Genomic DNA, 18,357 nt, shown 5'->3' with positions numbered 1-18,357 from the left:
AATATTCATGATATTTCCGTGTTGTGTTTTTACTCTTTGATGTCTTTAGTTTTATTGATTTAATTTGTGAGGCCTTGAATTTAATTTGAATAGTAAAAAAAAAATTGTTTTAAACATTTTTACCTTCCAACAATGTTTACCTTGTTGGCATTCGGTGACTACAGTATAGCCTATAGCAGAGTGTTGACAACAATACCTAAATTAAACCTCTACAAATGTATCTGTGCCCTAATAAAATGTATATAAGCTAGGCTGATGTGAGTATTTGTGTCATTCTTAATTTTTTATTTTATTTTGTAGGCTATGGCTATAGCCAGTGTTTCCCAGCCTCCACAGTCGCTCAAGGCTCAAGTTTCCTTTATCAACACCAAAATACTCATTTTCCTTCCATTGTATATTAAAAACAAAACGCTGAGACGTTTTTCAAAATATGTCCAACTAAAGAAGTCATACAACTTTGAAACATCAAGTACATCAAGCTTCTCTTTAACAGTCAAATTAAGCTGAGAGAATCTACGATAAAATAACTGCTTCTAATAATAAATATTAAATGATTAAATATTTCACACACACACACACACACACACACACACACACACACACACACACACACACACACACACACACACACACACACACACACACACACACACACACACACACACACACACACAATTATGTTTATATAATTATAAAGCATACATCATGTCTGTTATTTGACCATGTGTTGCACTGAAAAAAACCCTACTTTCATGTAATGTGTTTTATAATGGTGTGTGAAATCATCCAAAATTATATCATCCATAATGTTGTGTTAGTCGTGTTTAACATTTGAAAATCTTATTCAAACGTATTTTTCCATTTTACAGGTGTACTGTAGTACAATGACTATTTCTGACCTTCAACATAGGGCAGGGATTCCCAAACGGTTTTGTCAGCCAAACTCTGTTGACTTAAAACATTTACTTGAAGTTCTCCTGAGATTAATATAGTTATTATTTAAATAATTTAACCATACACTTTCATGTTCAGTTCTCTGATGTTGGTTAATGATGACATGACGTGCATGTAAACAACAACAACAACAACAAAAAACATATTTTTTTTTGTATTTTATTATTTTTTTTTTTTTTTTTTTTTTTTTTACAGTTTTATGTTTTTCATCAATTCATGCAATGCAAAATGATGTGAATGTCTGAGATAATTATTAAAACAGGGCCTTGGCACTCAATGGGAAAAGCCTCCATGTGTGTCCAGATCACACTGCCAGCTACCAGTGACTTCAGCTCTTCAGCTCTAATGATTATTAATTAGTTCATGTGACTAGCCATGTCCAGGGGAGGTTATCATGGAACGTGAGCACGATAAAATGAATGTTCATGACTTTGAGCCAAGCTTTCGCCATAACCATAATCGTTATTTATCTTTTTTATTAATTTTTTAGGCACAAACATCAAATCATTTAGGCATTTCATTATACCGTGAATACAGTTAGGCCTACAACGTAAAAGAATAATAATTTAATTTAGGATATCTTTCACATCAAGAATATTTTATGATATTTGTTTTGTTTTCTCCTTGTATAATCTTTTTAATGAAACTCGGGACTAAGACCAAGTAGTTGTTCTTTATAGAATAGGCTACTGCGTTAATAATGGCTAGATTGAATAGAATCATTGACAATCACTAGTTCTGTGCCATTTTGGTGTAACTGTTAAAATGTTTTTTAATGGCTATTCTTAACAATAAATGAGCAGTATAGCATTTAGGTTCAAGATTAATTGCAACAGATCACATTAGAACTATAATTTTTATAGTATGTAAAAATGTATACTAAATTTGATGCTTTAAATTTAAGATATTTTAGATTAAAGTATTGGCATGGTTTGTAAATTCCCCACATGATCATAATTAGGTGATGGTTTTTAGAAGAGATATATTAATACATTTCTGGTACAGTAAATTGATTGACATACAATTATGAATGTAAATCATCTTTATTACAAAATTCAAAGAAAAAGTCACCAATAAGTAGGGAGGGGGAGTCATTGGATTAGACAATTTTAGCACCGTTGTTCAAAGTGACCAACATATAAAAACAAAGGTTATTACACAATCGAAAAAAATTATATTTCAGGTGAAGATTTAATTCAGAGTTGGGTGGAAACAAGGGAATTGATATAAAATATGATTTGTGATAGTGAGATTTAAATTATTGTGAGAAAAACTCATCTGTATGACAGTTAACTTTAGGAACAGAAGTGGTTTTCAGACAAGTTAGTATTTATAGTTTAAAAATAATCTTTTTTGGGGTAGTGGGATAAAATACAAATCTAGCACACATGCTCTCTCTCTCTCTCTCTCTCTCTCTCTCTCTCTCTCTCTCACACACACACACACACACACAAACTCATACAAACAAATTTGTAATTTGGTTGCAGTTCACACAGCGCATGTGTTACAATATTAGAAGTGTGCAAAAACCTTAACATTTTTTAAAATCATTGATAAAGATAGACAAATATGATGTGATATTTTTGAAAAATTGAACGGCTTTTCTCATCTCATTTAAAGCAAATACATTATTTATCATGCAAATGTCACAATGACATTACAAATAGAGTTCTAAACATTTTAAAGCATGTATACTCATGTTGGATACCATCAATTAAGCAAATACATAAATACATTACAAAAACAATCTTCTCAAAAAGCTGTTTAAATGTGGTGTTGAATTGAAGTTTCTTACTACAATCTGTGAGAGTCTTTGTGCAGGTTGTATCTTTATATACAATGTACTCTGTAATTTAACATTGCATATACTTATACAGTCTGTAGATTGATATTGTTGGGTTGAGTTTAAAAGGGCTGTCTCAGAGTCTTCTTTATTCCCTGTGAGAATGTACTTAAAAATACTGACATTTTTAAGTCAAACATTTTAATGTCAGTTCTTTCTTCCCTCTCTCTCCTTCAAATTCTCTCACTTATTCTTGCAATCTACATTGGGTACAGTAAAAAGCCGGAGAAGGAGGAATGGACATACTGTCCTGCATAAAATCCAGCTGCCTGGTCAGATGGTAATTGTAAATAAACTGTGTCTCCTGGTTGTAATGGAATCACAGCACTCCCAGATGCTTGATCCAGGAAACCCTTCTTGTACTCATCATATGTATACATAAGTGGCTCCCCATTCCTGTAGAGCCCAACCCATACATTGGCACCCTTGCAGTGCAAATGATAGGCGAAGTAGTAGATGCCTGGTAGGTCACAGGTGAACACACCGGTCTGAGGGTTGTAATTCTGACGCCCATTATACAGTAGTTTGTCAAGCACTATTGGTGTGCCAACTGGAGGGAATGGTGTGGTCAGCTGGGCAGTAAAAGCAGGCATCTCCAGACCATTGGCACCCATCATATCACCCCCACCGGCGTACTTCCCTTTCTTGTATCCACCAGTTTTCATACCATCAAGGGCAGGGCCCATCTCAGGAAGAACACTCATCAGGTCAGGGGAAGGAGGGGGGCCTGGGGGTCCAGGAGGTCCCGGTGGACCTGGCATTCCTGGCTGACCTGGGTTTCCATTTTGGCCAGATGGACCTGTGGGACCAAGAGAACCAGGGATTCCGGGGCTGCCTTCACCGGGTGGACCAGGCTGACCCGATGGACCAACTTCTCCCTTTCCCCCGGGTGGTCCAGGAGGCCCAATTACTCCTCCAGGCCCTGCAAGACCTGGAATGCCTTTAGGACCCTGTGGTCCTTCTGGGCCGGGCTGACCAAGTTCTCCTTTAAGACCTGGCAGGCCAGATCGACCTGGGGAACCAGGTAGACCATTGCTTCCTGCTTCTCCTTTGGGACCTATGGGTCCTGGTGGTCCTCTTGCTCCAGGTTCTCCATTTTCACCTTGGAGGCCCGGTTGACCAGGAAATCCTGGAGGACCTGGTTGCCCCATAGGCCCCGGATCTCCCTTGTCTCCTTCTAGACCTCCCTCTCCTTTTAGCCCTGGGGAACCAATTCCACCTGGTGCCCCCATTGGTCCAGGAGGGCCTGTAGGACCAGTTTGACCAGGTGGTCCAGTCATGCCTGGTTGACCACCATAACCTTTGTCTCCTTTTGGTCCTTGAGCACCAGGAAGCCCTCCCACCCCTTTATCACCCTTTGGGCCAGGGTATCCAGGTTTGCCAAATCCAGGTAATCCAGGTTTCCCAGGTAACCCTGATGGTCCTTGTAATCCTTTGTGGCCAGGTGACCCTGGCTGGCCTGGTAATCCACTTTCTCCTGGACTTCCAATACCAGGGGGCCCTTGTGGTCCTTGTGGGCCCAGTCCACCAGGTGGACCCTCTGGACCTAGCTCTCCAGGCTGTCCAGGTTTCCCTGGCACACCAGGTGGACCTGGTACACCAGGAAGACCAGGCTTACCCACACCTGGTAATCCTGCCTTCCCTGGGAGCCCAGGTGGCCCAGCTGGCCCTTTGGGCCCTAGTGGGCCTGGTTGTCCAATTCCTCTGTCTCCTTTAGGCCCAGGTAACCCTGGGAGACCAGGAAAACCTTTATGTCCTGGATCTCCTTTACCCCCTGGCTGTCCTGGTAATCCTTGTCCACCAGGCTTTCCTATTGCTGGCAGGCCTGGGGGTCCAGGAGGGCCGTGTGGCCCAGTCATGCCTGGTGGTCCCTCTTCACCTCTGGGTCCCTGTTCACCTTGCTGTCCAGGCTGCCCAATACCTCCTGGCTTCCCGGGCATACCTGGCATTCCTGGCTTACCAACTCCAGGGAATCCTGGAGGACCAGGAGGTCCTAACCTTCCAGGAGGGCCTGGCATTCCATTACCTTGAGGCCCAGAAGGTCCTTGGGGCCCAGGTGGACCAGAGGGCCCTTGAGGTCCAGTCTCTCCCTGAACACCCTGCTCACCTCTGGGAATGGTCTCACCTTTGTAAAGGAAAAGCAGGGACGGGATTAGGTATCAGTGACCATAAGAAGGTGTGTCAGCATAAGTAAAAAATAAAAATAAAAAAAGTAACCACATTTAAAAAAAAACCCGAATCAACCAGTGAATAAAGGTACTTTATAAGTCATGTAAAATGTATATTATGTACTGTATAAACTAATTATAAATCACTACAAACCCTATTGTTTAATTTGAAATAAGAACAAACAGTAATAATGTAGGCTATACCATGCATATCATGTACAGTGTGACCATACGTTCTAAGATAAAGAAGTGTTCATACCTTTGGTATCTTTGCCTTTGTTTAGGTGCATTGGTAGGTCTTTTCTGTAGTGTGGATATGGCATGTGTGGCATATCCTTTCCCATGCCCATATGAGGCATCTGTGGTAAGGGTTGGTGCTGTTGAGGATGTGGCTTGTGTCCATAATATGCACCCCCCAAAACTGATGGCAGTAGAGCCAAATCCACGAAAACTACCAGGAAAGCAGCCATGGCCATGGCCTGTGGGGGAAAATGAAATAACCATAAACAAGTCTGTAAAATGACCTAATAATATAAATGTTCATATATTTCTAACAGTATCAACTAATTATATAATATCTGCTGTCTGAGGAGAGCACAATAATAGGCTTTTTCCTTCACAAAGGAAGATTATGAAATATTCTTTATAATCAATTTCATAGTCTTTCAGCTAAAAACAAAAGAACCAGTCCATTTAGTTTATAATGTTAAGAGCAAATTCTCCGAACATAAAATACTTCTTTCAAAAACATTAAAAATCGTACCAACCCAGAACCTTTGAACGATATATATTAATTAATAATATAATCAATTTTAATGTTAACATCACCCTCCATAATTATATCTCCTCATACCTTCTTCTAACTTGATTTGAGATTAGACAACATTACATTCTCAGGCATCTAAATTTAGCCTATACTCTTAAACGTGACCTTAAAGCTTACTTTTTAACTGTAAAGGCAAAGGACAGGAAGCAAACCCTTTATTGGAATTTCTCACTTCTAAGAATCTCTGGGGAAGTTCTCAGTAACTAGAAAGAAATTTCCAGCAATTCACCTTTCACACTGCAGGAATCCCAGACAGTAAACAGAATAGATGTTCATTTATGTGTACACCGCTTTACATTTTTGCTTGTCTCTTGTTAAATGAACAAATAAGTTTTCATAACACATTACTGTGATGCTTTAAATTTAATGGGAAAACAATAACAACTTAGATGTGAATGAAACAAAGATTGCATCAAGATGATGGGAGAGACAGAGTTGACCTTTTGGCTTTTTCTCAGGCTGCTGAGAATCACACAGATATGCCATAGGTTTAATGCTTTTTGAGAGAGATATAGTTTTGGGCCAAAGACCTAAAGACCAATTCGAATGTGCCGTACACTACCATAAAACATTGTTCGGTTGATTTAGTTGCATGTAATGCTGATAATAATGTCCACTACAAAAGTTGTTAGAAAAGCATTATCATGCATTACCCTTATTTAATTGCACATATAAATGTTATCATAAGATTTGACAGTGTTTATCAAATGTTTTGGCATAAGACATATAGTTTCATCCAGCCATACTAATTTATTGTTGGCTACAAAATGGTTTAGAGCAAAGTAATCAAATCCCACATTCTAAAATGGGTGTTTGCACACGTGACATTATGTGAAATTATGAATGTATGTTTCTAGATCAGGTCTGCAGGGATGTCATTTTGTGATGAGGAATGCTAATTCCAGTGATCATGCCAATTGCATAAGAATTATCTGAAAGACTAATATATCTAACCTACTTTTCCATGACCAGGTAAAAGAAAGAGAGAGAGAGAGAGAGAGAGAGAGAGAGAGAGAGAGAGAGAGAGTGCAGAAGAGAAGAAAAAGGAGGAATGTAAGCTCAGCTGATGAAAAAGAATAGAGCAAAGTCTACAGCTGGAGACAGGTAAACACTGATGTAAACCTTTTCACCCTATCAGCAGTCCCCCTTTCCCTCCTTTCTATGGATTTTTTTTTTTTTTTTACAAAGGTCAGAAACAGTCACATTAACCCACTAAAAATAGAGCAATCCAATCAGTAAACAAGTACAATGTTACAAGGAGAAAAGCCATTAACACTCATTAGCACTAACATTAGCAATGTGATTAGTTAGGCATCACTACAATGACTATAACAATATACAGTGAACATAAAAGTGATCGTTATAACAACATATTAACAATATTGTCATAACTATATTGGAAAACATAATTGGAAAGAAATAAACAATTTATGTTTACACTATGGCCCCAATCCTGCCAATAAGTGAAAATATGAGTTGTTTTTTTATGTTATGAATTTTAGAGATGTATATGTCAATGTCTATATTTATTTAAATTATCAGAAAAAGATATAGATATTTCAGTGATAGTCACCATGAAATCAAAAGTGACAATTCTATTTATTTTTTAAATGGAATACTGCAGAATTTATTATAAATTATTTATCCATGCACATCATTACTATCAAATTAAAATTCATGCCCTCGTAATCTTTTATGCCCATCTCTCTTGCATCAACATCTCTTCTCTGATGACGTGTTTACTGGCGCAAGGGTGTAACAACCTACCTGTCACTCACATGAGATCACAGCAATAGCAAACCACAACCATCAAATCAATTCTCGATGGGCATAATCACATCACGTCCCGCCATACATTTTTTTCCTGTTCAAGAAGCTGTTTCACTCTGATATACATCACAATGGAGAATAAATGACTGTAGCAACTTAATTCACTTATGGCATATCATCTGTGAATATCATAACTCTTGATTTTGCAATGCACTGCTTTTTAAAGGTTAGGGTTTTTTTTATAAATTTTTTTTATTCAGCAAGGGCACATTAAATTGATCAAAAGTGACATGTTTATAAAGACATTTATAATGTTACAAAAGATGTCTACTTAAAAAAAAAACTTTTATTCATCAAAGAATTCAGGGGGGGGGGGGGGGGGATCACGGTTTTCTCAAAAATATTAAGCAGCACAACTGTTTTCAACATTGATAACAATAGGAAATGTTTCTTGATCAGCAAATCAGCATTTTAAAATGATTTCTGAAGGATCATGAGATAGCCTACTGAAGACTGGAGTAATGATGCTGATAATTCAGCTTTACCATCACATAAATAAACAGCCTTTTATGCTGTTATATATAATAGAAAACATTTATTTTAAATTGTGATATTTTACAATATTACTGTTTTTACTGTATTTTTATTTAAAAAACGCAGCCTTTGTGAGTTATGAGGGACTTCGTATAAAAACATAAAAAAATCATGTCAAATTTTAAATGGTGGATTACAATGTAAATATCACCTTCCATAATTATGAAGTCTTTTCAAACCTTTTTTCAAACCTTTGATCTCAGGCAGCTACATTTAGCCTATACACTTAAAAATGACCTTTGACCCTAGTAAAAATGAAAGTCCTCCATGCTATTTGTGAAATGTTCTTCAAGAATCTCATTGCTTTAGTAACTGAACGTATGAACAACACGGCAAATAAGTCTAGTTAAATGCTCACATTCGGCCTCTCACTGAGACACAGATGGCCAACAGTGTTTACAGAAATCCCTTCCCTGCTCTTGTCTGCCTAGTACCTCATTCTTCCATTCTGTCTTTTATTTCATTCAGTCTCTCACACCCTTTTTTCCCATCTTTACAGAGCAGTGTGTTCACAAAGAAACACATAAATCATCAATGACAACACTTTTATTCTGGCTTTCTATGGGAAAAAAGGAGGGGGGTGATTCTTTCAGCAAACCAAGGGAGGACTTTAAGAGGCTGTGATCCAGTAAGACAATATATTCTAGATTATGATTTTAACTAGTTTGTTAATATCTAAAACATTTCGATTTTTCTTGAATAGAAATGTTCATTTAATTATTTTAACATGTGAGAGGAATAATACTGTGGAATAAGTACTGTAGCTAAATATTTGAGTTAATTAATTTTCAATGTCCATGTTGAATTACCTGATGTTCCGGGACAACTGAATTTTGGGAAACCAGAAAGAGTGATTGTACTAACATGCATGTGTTGCAGCAGACCAATCAGAGGGTGCTCAAATAATTCATATGCCAGTCAACCTACAGAATATTGTGATGTGACACACATATCTCCTTTTGTACAATGTAGCAGACAGACTATATTGACTATATACCAGCTGTAGGAAAAAAACAGGCATTTTGAGGTACAACAAGGTCCTCATTCTCTTTGAGCATCTGTTGGGTTACTTAGAAGCATTTTAACAGCTGAGCGTTAATAAGAGTGAGAAACACGGCAAGGGTCTGCTAGCCTCAAAGTGCATGTGTGGGGAGAGAGGATGTGAAGAATGTATGTCTGAAAGAATCTATCTATCTATCTATCTATCTATCTATCTATCTATCTATCTATCTATCTATCTATCTATCTATCTATCTATCTATCTATCTATCTATCTGTCTGTCTGTCTATCTATCTATCTATCTATCTATCTATCTAGTAGCCTATTTAGATCTGTTTTATCTATTTACTGATAATAAAGATACTGCACTGATACATACACATTTTCTATATAATTAATGATTAGTTATGATCTATTATAATAACCAAAGCAACACTTGTTATTTTAGTAAATCAATGGAACAAATCACCAGTTACAGACAATGATCGTTAGAAACATTTATGATTGAATGGAGAGCTCCATTCCATCTATCATCCAAATAATTAATTTATGGCTCTGTTTTTCAGTTTCACTTGTTATGAGATCCTTCATTAATCTGGATTGTATCGATAATTAGATACATTTGAAAGTTTCTTTTCACCTGTTGTCTCATGAGCAGGTTTGATGACCCACTAAAATGATACTGAAAGCTGATTGGCTTGAATGCTTACCTCTGACAATGATTGGTTATATTGGCAGAAAGAGGCTAATTTCTTTTTTATTACTATTTGCAAGTGTTAAACTCCAACAATAATATAATATATTTAATATATTATATTATTGTTAGAGCTTAACAAATATAAGATTTTTTTTTTTATTGGAGAATATTTTTTGAAGTGATGTTAATAGTAAATCCAAAGCAAGTACTTTGCAATTAGTTTGTATAAGGAGGCGAAATTCATTTCACAACGTTTTGTTATTTGAATGAACATTCTGATCTGTCTGTTCACTAATGAGAAGAGACTTTATGCAACTCAAAAGTCTCACTATAGAAATTTCTAGAAGTGGCATTAATCACTCACTACACTGTAAATTATTATATGATCAATAAGCTATGACACAGCAACGTTTTTTACAGTGTATGTGCTGAAACTGCTAGATTGACAATCACACAATTTATTTCTGCAATAAATGTAGAATGTATTGAAACATTCTTTCAATGTATGAATTGTTGAAACAATGACACAAGTCACATCCAATCCCATTGTGCCATTAATGGATGTCTGCTTTGTATTCGTCTCCCAGCTGAGAGTTCATCTAACAGTCCACTATCAGGTACACACTATCACAATCACACATGCATGCAAAGACACCATATGGCTGCCACCAGGAGGGGGAGCTAACACATTAACTGCACACCAAACTTGTTAAAGCAACATGTTTCTGCTCAGTATTTCTGTAATAAAATTGAACAGAAAATAAAATTTGCATATCAAGTAGACTGTACAGTACAACTGTATACGCATCTATGAGTGGTTTATACACTTTATAAACCACCCATAAATGATTAAACATGCTAAAAGTGAGTTTGCTTTAAATTAATCACATTTCTGCAGTAAAATTCATCAGCTTCATTTGTCAGACAGATGAGAGATGAGATAAGAGCCCAAAGATAAACAGTGTTTTACAATCTAGAATGAAACGCAAATGCACATCTTTGCCTGTTACAATCAGTGCTGCAGGGTAGCTTCTAATAAGGTTTCATTTTAGTTTTCAACACGCACTACCTCAAACAATGACACAGAATTATGCTACAAATGGGGGAAACTATTTACCTTATATCTATGCTCAACCATTTCCTTTTTCATTACTTCTCTATTTGATCATAATTAGTTAAAACTATTTTGAAATTACAAATTAGATCACATTTTTCCATTAGTTTTCACAGTGTACATCAATGAGAATCAAGACAAGCCGTTAATAAGCAGACTATTAAAACAATGAATATATTTAAGTGTATTTTCTTACCTTTCCTTTGAACGGCTGTAGAAGGAGATAATCTCAAGGATTCTCAGGCTCACACTCAGAAAGACCCTGAAACACACCTTGACCAACTGACCAATGCAAACTGGACTTAAACAAGTAACAGTCTGCAGACGACCACCTTTTATTCACAGCAGGGTGGAGTCAGAGAGCAGGGGAGGGAGAAGAGAGCCAGATTGAACAGAGAAAGGTTGCTACAGTATGGATGAACATGTGACAGTATAAAGGTGCAGTGTTTTCTGGATAGACATTGAGATTTGTTTGATTTTCCAAAATCGCTGTCTACTGATGGCAGCTACACCCTTACTGTGGTGCATGATGTCTATAGCCTTTCCTGTTCACTGATTAGTCATCACATTCTCAGTTGAGGTAGAGCTGCACAGTTAGGGTTATAATCCTAAACTTTTAAGATTCCTCTTAAGGTAGGATGAGTTCAATATTGAGTTTACTGTATCGGTATTAGTAATCCATATATTTAAGTTATAATTAAACTTATTGAATATTTTAAATATACAAACATTTTAATATAATATAATATAATATAATATAATATAATATAATATAATATAATATAATATAATATAATATAATATAATATAGTATAATATAATATAATATAATATAATATAATATAATATAATATAATATAATCAAGTGTGTGTAGATAAGGGTTGGTAATTTTTTTTTTTAAGTATGCTCACCAAGGCTGCATTTTTCAAAAATACAGTAAAAGCGGCAATATTGTGAAATACTCCTACAATTTATTAATTTGATGGAAAAACTGAAATTTCAGTTTTATTATTCCAGTCTTCAGAGTCACATGATCCTTCAGAACTGTATATGCTGATTTGGTGCTTAAGAAACATTTCTTGTTTTTATCAATGTTGAAAACAGTTGTGCTGCTTTACATTTTTTTAATGAAATATATATTTTTTATAATATAATTTACGGATACTGTAACTGTTGTTACTGACACTACTAATATGTCCTTGCTGAATAATAGCATACATTTTTTTTTTTTATATGTTCTGACCCAAAACTTTTTTATTCTGAACAACATGTAAATGGCTGAACAGCATATGATTTTGTGTATTGTAATGTGCTGTAAAAAAATTTAATATTTTTGCGATTCATTATTAAAATGACTATTGGACTTAAGCTGTATGCAAGCTCAAATGAACAGAGCTCATTAGTGGAGATATGAGATCTGAAAGTTTGGGACATAACACCACAAGCATATTAGTTGTAGAAGAGGAGCATAGGGTCGTCATGGGGACAGGTGCAATCAGTGTACTTAGCCTTTGGTAATCATTGTGGGAAACAGGCTGATATTGCCCTCGGCCCTGTGTTAATGAACAGTCAATTATGGTGCTGTGAGGATTGAAGTGGGGGTGGAGTGTGTCCACTGTGACGCCACCATGTGAACCTAAATGCTTTTCAAACCTTCGCCTGTTGCACCAAAATCAACTGTAATTACTCACTCAGTATTTCGTTCATGCCTGCTTTTTGAATGTTCCTAGAATGTGTTTGACCAACACGTCATTAACCTTTGCAATAACAGCTGTTATGAAGCAAGCCCACAGGGAGATGCGTTATGAAGTGCAGAATTTGTGCACGTGCAATAAATCAGAAACATTCATACAGATCCATTAGAACATCAGAAATGGTGCGTTCTGTTCAAGTGGATGACTTTGAAATTCATGACAAATCTTGTGTTAACCCCTAGCTAATGATCTTAGGCCTGGTGTCACAGACAGGGCTCAGATAAAGCCAGGATTAGGCCTTAGTTAAACTAGGACATTTAAGTAGATTATATAAACATGCCTTAGAAAACATCATTACAGGTGTGCATCTTGAGACAAAACAATGGCACTGATATATTTCAAGATATTAAGCAAGTTGCTTTCAGTTAAGACAGCTCAAACAGCTCAAACTCATTCATTCATTCAAACATGCACTTTAGCCTGGGACTATAGGCTTAAGCCTCGTCTGTGAAACCGGGAATTCAAATTTTTACACAATCACTTAATAAATAGCACCCTAAGGATAGGACTCTCCCCAGTACTGCACATTCACACACTTTTTCACAAAGGCACAAAACTCAATTAGCTGTAAGCATGTTTGCTAATCACAAACACTGTCCTGGCATCTGTTTCACGGTTTGCCCACAGGAAAGAAAAAGGTTTGAGAAATAGAAGCAAGGGAATGAATATTGACATGAACAAGATTAAAAGTCTCTCAGATGTGAAGTCTTTAAATTAGCTTGTTAGCACTCTCTTATTGATATCACTACTGTAGCCTCTCAATGCATCATAATTCAATTAAGTACATCGTTTTCTGGCAAGAGTACAGGTTATCTGTCACATCTCTCATGTAATGTCCTAAGTCAGATGCCTGTTCTATACCCATTATATAGTGCTATGTTTACTTGTTTTGCATCATGTTTTGTTTATATTGTATTCTGCATCATGTACTGTATATCTGCAGCAGGGTTATTGTAAACTGAAAACATTGAAAACGTCTAGGTTACGACTGTAACCTCTGTTCCCTGAGAACAGGGAACGAGACACTGCGTCGATGACGCTATGGGGAATGCCCTCCATGTGAACCGGTGTCTGTCTGAAAAGCTATCCAATCACAGCAATCGATATTGACCGGCGACAGCCTATGATGTCACTACTAGTGCGACCCGGAAGTATAAAAGGGGCGCCTAGAGAACATGTCATCCAGTTATCGTCTGAAGGGACTGTTCAACAGGCATCTGAACGCAGGCATCAGAAGGCATAGCGAACTCAGGGAACAGAGGTTACAGTCGTAACCTAGACATTCCCTTTCGAAAGGGAACTCGCACTGCGTCGATGACGCTATGGGGAACGATATACAATCCCACCATGCTGAGGGGCCTAACAAGGCCGCTCAAAGGCTTGGAACCAACAGCTTCCATGGAAGGGGTTCCTTTAAGGGAATATGGCCAGGGGGTCCGAAAGGAGTCCCGTCCAGTCACTTTCTGAACCCCACATGCCACCAGGGAGGCTGACCTGGTCATATTTACTGACCTAGTCTTGCCAACAACCTGTATGTTTCCTAAACAGAGTCTCTCACAAAATCCAATAGGGAATTAATGGCAGTAGTTCACTCACAAACCAGATCATAGAGATGGGCATCCTGGAGAGTAGACCTCAGCATAGCGCTTTATAACCCTTGCAAACGAGGGGAGTAACTCTACTCGATCCTGGATCTACACAGAGCTTCAAAGCCCTGTGGAGGCTGGGCACTCTAAAGGGACCCTAATAAGGGGGGCACCTCCAGCTCTTGGGCTGATCTAACAGGGAGGCCTCGTGAGAGTGACCTGCCGACCAGACTTAGGGAGTTAAGTATTCAAACAGAGCGATCCTCAGATAGATTCTGGAACACCATGCTCAACCTGATAAGTACTGACCAGGCTCTGGGCTAAAATCAGGGAGGCTCCATGGGGCCTGCAACGTGATACTTAATGCCTTTGCAATGCTAAGCATCCAACTCGTTGGGGAGCCTGTTAAGGCCTAACTACTTGATAGCGAGGATGTTAGCAGAGCCAGCCTTCAGAAGCCTAGGTGCTCTCACAGACATTTCTGTGGGCCTGGTTATACTTATTTAACATTGCCAACCGGCAGTGTACTCAGCAGCAGTGCTATCGATCCTTTGAAGCAAGGAGAGTACAATCTTACGCTACCAGAGTATTGAGGAGGCCTACTGTAAGGCCTACAGCTTTGAATGTCACAGGCGTCAGCCCGAGCAGTGCTTTGGCTCTAAGGGAGCATACTCAACCATCCCAAGTGGGAGGGAGTAACTAATCTGTCTCTACCTGAGCTTGGGTGGTGAAAGGTGATAACATAAGAGTGTTACTATGGGTAGCAAAGTACTCTAATTAATGACCCTAACAAGGGGAGCACTATCAGCATGACCCTGAAGGATGTATCAGGGTCGAGGCCTATTATCTTGTAATTTTACAAGACAGATTTTATATTCTCTACTAAACCCAAGGGAATGGAGGCCTCAGTAAGTGGTCAATGGCATGCAACCTTTTGACTTGAATTCTTATATTTCAAGGGGCTCAGAAGAAAAATCCTTTTTAACTTAAGGCCTTGCTGCCAGCTACTACACTCGATGCTGTAAAGGGCCTGAGCACACTGCTTCTTACTCTCTAGAGAAAAAGACCTGACAACGCACATATATATCTGCATCGGAGGCTTTTCGAAGGTAGCCTGCTACCTATGCTGCTATCTACCCTGTTACACCACTAGCATTTACACCTAATGCAAAAGGCGGGCCTTGGCCAGACGACTCTTGAGTAAGAGGAGTAGTGACGTCATAAGCTGTCGCTGGTCAATATCGATTGCCGTGATTGGATAGCTTTTCAGACATCGGTTCACGTGGAGGGCGTTCCCCATAGCGTCATCAATGCAGTGCGAGCGTCCAGTATTTTTTAACTGGAACAAAGCTGAGATAAAATATTGCATAAAAAACTTAAACTAAACGTAAATTAGAAATGTTGTCTTGGCAAAGTTTAAGTCTTTTTAAGCACTAAAATAAATAAATACAAATAAATCTGAACTAAAACTGAAACAAGTTTATAAATAGTAATACTAAAACTATACTATACTAAAATAGCACTTCTCTGCAATGACAAATAATGAAATGAGATATATTTATAAATAGATTAGGAAAAGTATGCCTTATATGCAAACAGCATATCATTTCAAACGTTAAAACGTCTTTAGCTAATCCATCTAAAATAATCTTTGACTTTCTTAAAAAGTGTAGCTTGCCAATGCTCATACTTCTGTAAATATTTGTACTGTTTACGATTAGCTATATGTTAAATGTATTGTAAGCCAGGTTGCTAGGTGACAGGGTCTTCGTAGATTGTATAGTGAACAATGGCAGTAAAATATCTACATTCCCACAGCTGCTGTTGTTCTGTATTAAGGCCTCGGAATGCAGAAAGCATGCAATCATTACCACGGAAACCTATCATGGGACTCCAACCCACAGAGGGCAAATCAAAAGTAGCTCAAATCATTCTTGTAAACACCACACCACACACATCATCAAAATCACTCCAGCACAGGTGGTTCAGGCCCTTTTTTACTGGACAAAAATGTAATGAACTACTAATCATGCATCAGCACATTCTCATTGTGTGCATGGAATCGGGTGTTTGAATGAGTGTGTGTGAGGTCTGAACCCCCCTTGGTTCTAAGATGCTGACCTGACCGGAATCTGTTCTTGTTGTGGAGACCTGCGGCTGATTGGCTGCTTCCTCTGGGACTTGTAAAGCCATCGCCATAGAGACCTAAACCTGTCACCGGTAAGATTTAGGGGTCCCAGTGCTGGTTTTAAAAGTTTCAGTCTGACAGCAGGCAGCAAAAGTTTGTTTCTCTGAAATAACACACAACTGTATATGTCAGACTACATTGAGATGAAGGTACTATTGTTCATGGGTACAGCTACAAAATCAATGCATTTTATGCTTTTGAGGATCCACTTACAGACTGTCAAAATGAGAATCAAAATAATTTAAATTCATTGTTTATTGCAAATGTCATAAATCTGGAATCACTGTGACTTCAGATCCAGAGTTTCATAAAAATGAAAATAGCATAAAATGAGTAAAAGGTGAAAATGGCATCATTTGTCATAAAAAAAAAAAAAATCTTCCCATTAAAGATATAGTATTATACGCTATCCAAAGTGACAGTGAAGATTTTGTACATTCTTGAAAAAAATTATATTTCAAATAAATGCTGTTCTTTTGAATTTTCTATTCCTTAAAGAATCCTGGAAAAAAAAATTGTATCACAGTTTCCTCAAAAGTATTAAGCAGCACAACTGTTCTCAACATTATTTCAGAAGGATCATGTGACACTGAAGGTTCGAGTAATGAAAATTCTGCTTTGCCATCAGGAACAAATTACATTTTAAAAAATGTAAAAAAAAAAATTTTTTTTTTTTTTTACTGTTTCACAATATTAATGTTTTTAAAAAAATGCAGCATTGGTGAGCATTAGACACTTCTTTCAGAAGAAAAAACAAACAAAAGAAGAAGAAAAGGGGGGAAACACGTTTAGTTCAAATTCTGCACTAGTGTATGCAATAATTAATATTAAATAAAATATGGACAAAATGTCTAGTTATCTCTTTAGATTATACATAATTTATACTTTAAATGATCACCCCACAACAGAGAAGATTTAATAAACGTTACAAATCCAAACAAATTGTTTACATTTTTTCAATACCAATATATCCAATAATCGGTTTATGGGATTAATACGTTTATCATATGTGAACCCAATAATTGGAAGTTTTATTTCAATTAAAGCAATTCCAAATACTAAGGAGCTCACACACATACGCACACATGTTTTTTGTGTGTGTGTGTGTGTGTGTGTGTGTGTGTGTGTGTGTGTGTGTGTTGTGTCTGATAGAGCTATAAGAGAGGGTCACTGTAGAGGAATAATGTTATAATAATGTATCTTTGTGACAGTGTACTTCACATAACTGTGTTACTGTCTCCCACCACACACTCACTGTCAGTCCATCTCGCAGTGGACATACAGTTAGTTTAATAACAGCATACTTTCTTGTCAGTAAGTTATCGCACAACTATCTGACTCTGTGTGTGAACTTGTCTAAATGTCATGCTTACATTATTGCTGGTGCCGTCATGTTTGACCTACAGATTGTGGGTGTGTGTGCACTGTGTGCAGTGTGTGGGTGGGTTGTGTGTTTAGCTGTAGGAGTTTACTGTGAGTGTGTGAGGCAGATGGCTCACCCCTTACACTTCCATGTTCCTCCGTACACACTACCCAGAATCCTTTGTCTCAGTCAACAGCCTGTAACATTCCAGGACCGTGAACGGTCGTGGGGAAGGTGACATCATCATTCTGCAAAAGTCAGATGGCATCGTGACTATTGCCATTTCTACATTTAAAAAGCTTTAATAGTGGCCCAAAAATGGCCCAAAAATAAACCACCTAAAGCGGACAGTTTCCATCTGCATGGCTGACGTGTCTCTCATTGAAGTCTGTCACCTTTGCCTCCGTGAGACATCACTGTCTATGTGTCTGTGCTCACACATGTGTGAAAACCTATTACTAATAGTACTGGAGCCATATAGCTCGACACGTGATAAATG

At 37.6% G+C, this 18,357-nt stretch overlaps 1 protein-coding gene across 1 annotated transcript; it reads right to left on the bottom strand.

Moving 5' to 3' along the window:
- Positions 1-1,978: 1,978 nt before the first annotated feature.
- Positions 1,979-11,257, bottom strand: col8a1a (collagen, type VIII, alpha 1a). The gene is made up of 3 exons (XM_082175352.1): positions 11,163-11,257; positions 5,225-5,444; positions 1,979-4,922 (listed from the first exon to the last, which is right to left on the bottom strand). Exons 2-3 carry the CDS (start codon positions 5,439-5,441, stop codon positions 2,998-3,000), a joined length of 2,142 nt encoding a protein of 713 aa, XP_082031478.1. The 5' UTR covers positions 5,442-5,444; positions 11,163-11,257; the 3' UTR covers positions 1,979-2,997.
- Between the last annotated feature and the right edge of the window lie 7,100 nt (positions 11,258-18,357).

This window comes from Leuciscus leuciscus, assembly GCF_965113295.1.
Source record: "Leuciscus leuciscus genome assembly, chromosome: 7".
Lineage (NCBI taxonomy): Eukaryota > Metazoa > Chordata > Actinopteri > Cypriniformes > Leuciscidae > Leuciscus > Leuciscus leuciscus.
The sequence above is the reverse complement of the archived record's forward strand: the minus strand, read 5'-3'. Positions and strand labels throughout refer to the sequence as shown.

Coding starts and splice junctions, on each gene's coding strand:
- col8a1a (XM_082175352.1), bottom strand. CDS start 5,441: ATGGCCATGGCTGCTTTCCTGGTAGTTTTCGTGGATTTGGCTCTACTG. Junction 4,923..5,224: donor CAAAGGCAAAGATACCAAAG/GTATGAACACTT, acceptor TCCTTTACAAAG/GTGAGACCATTCCCAGAGGT.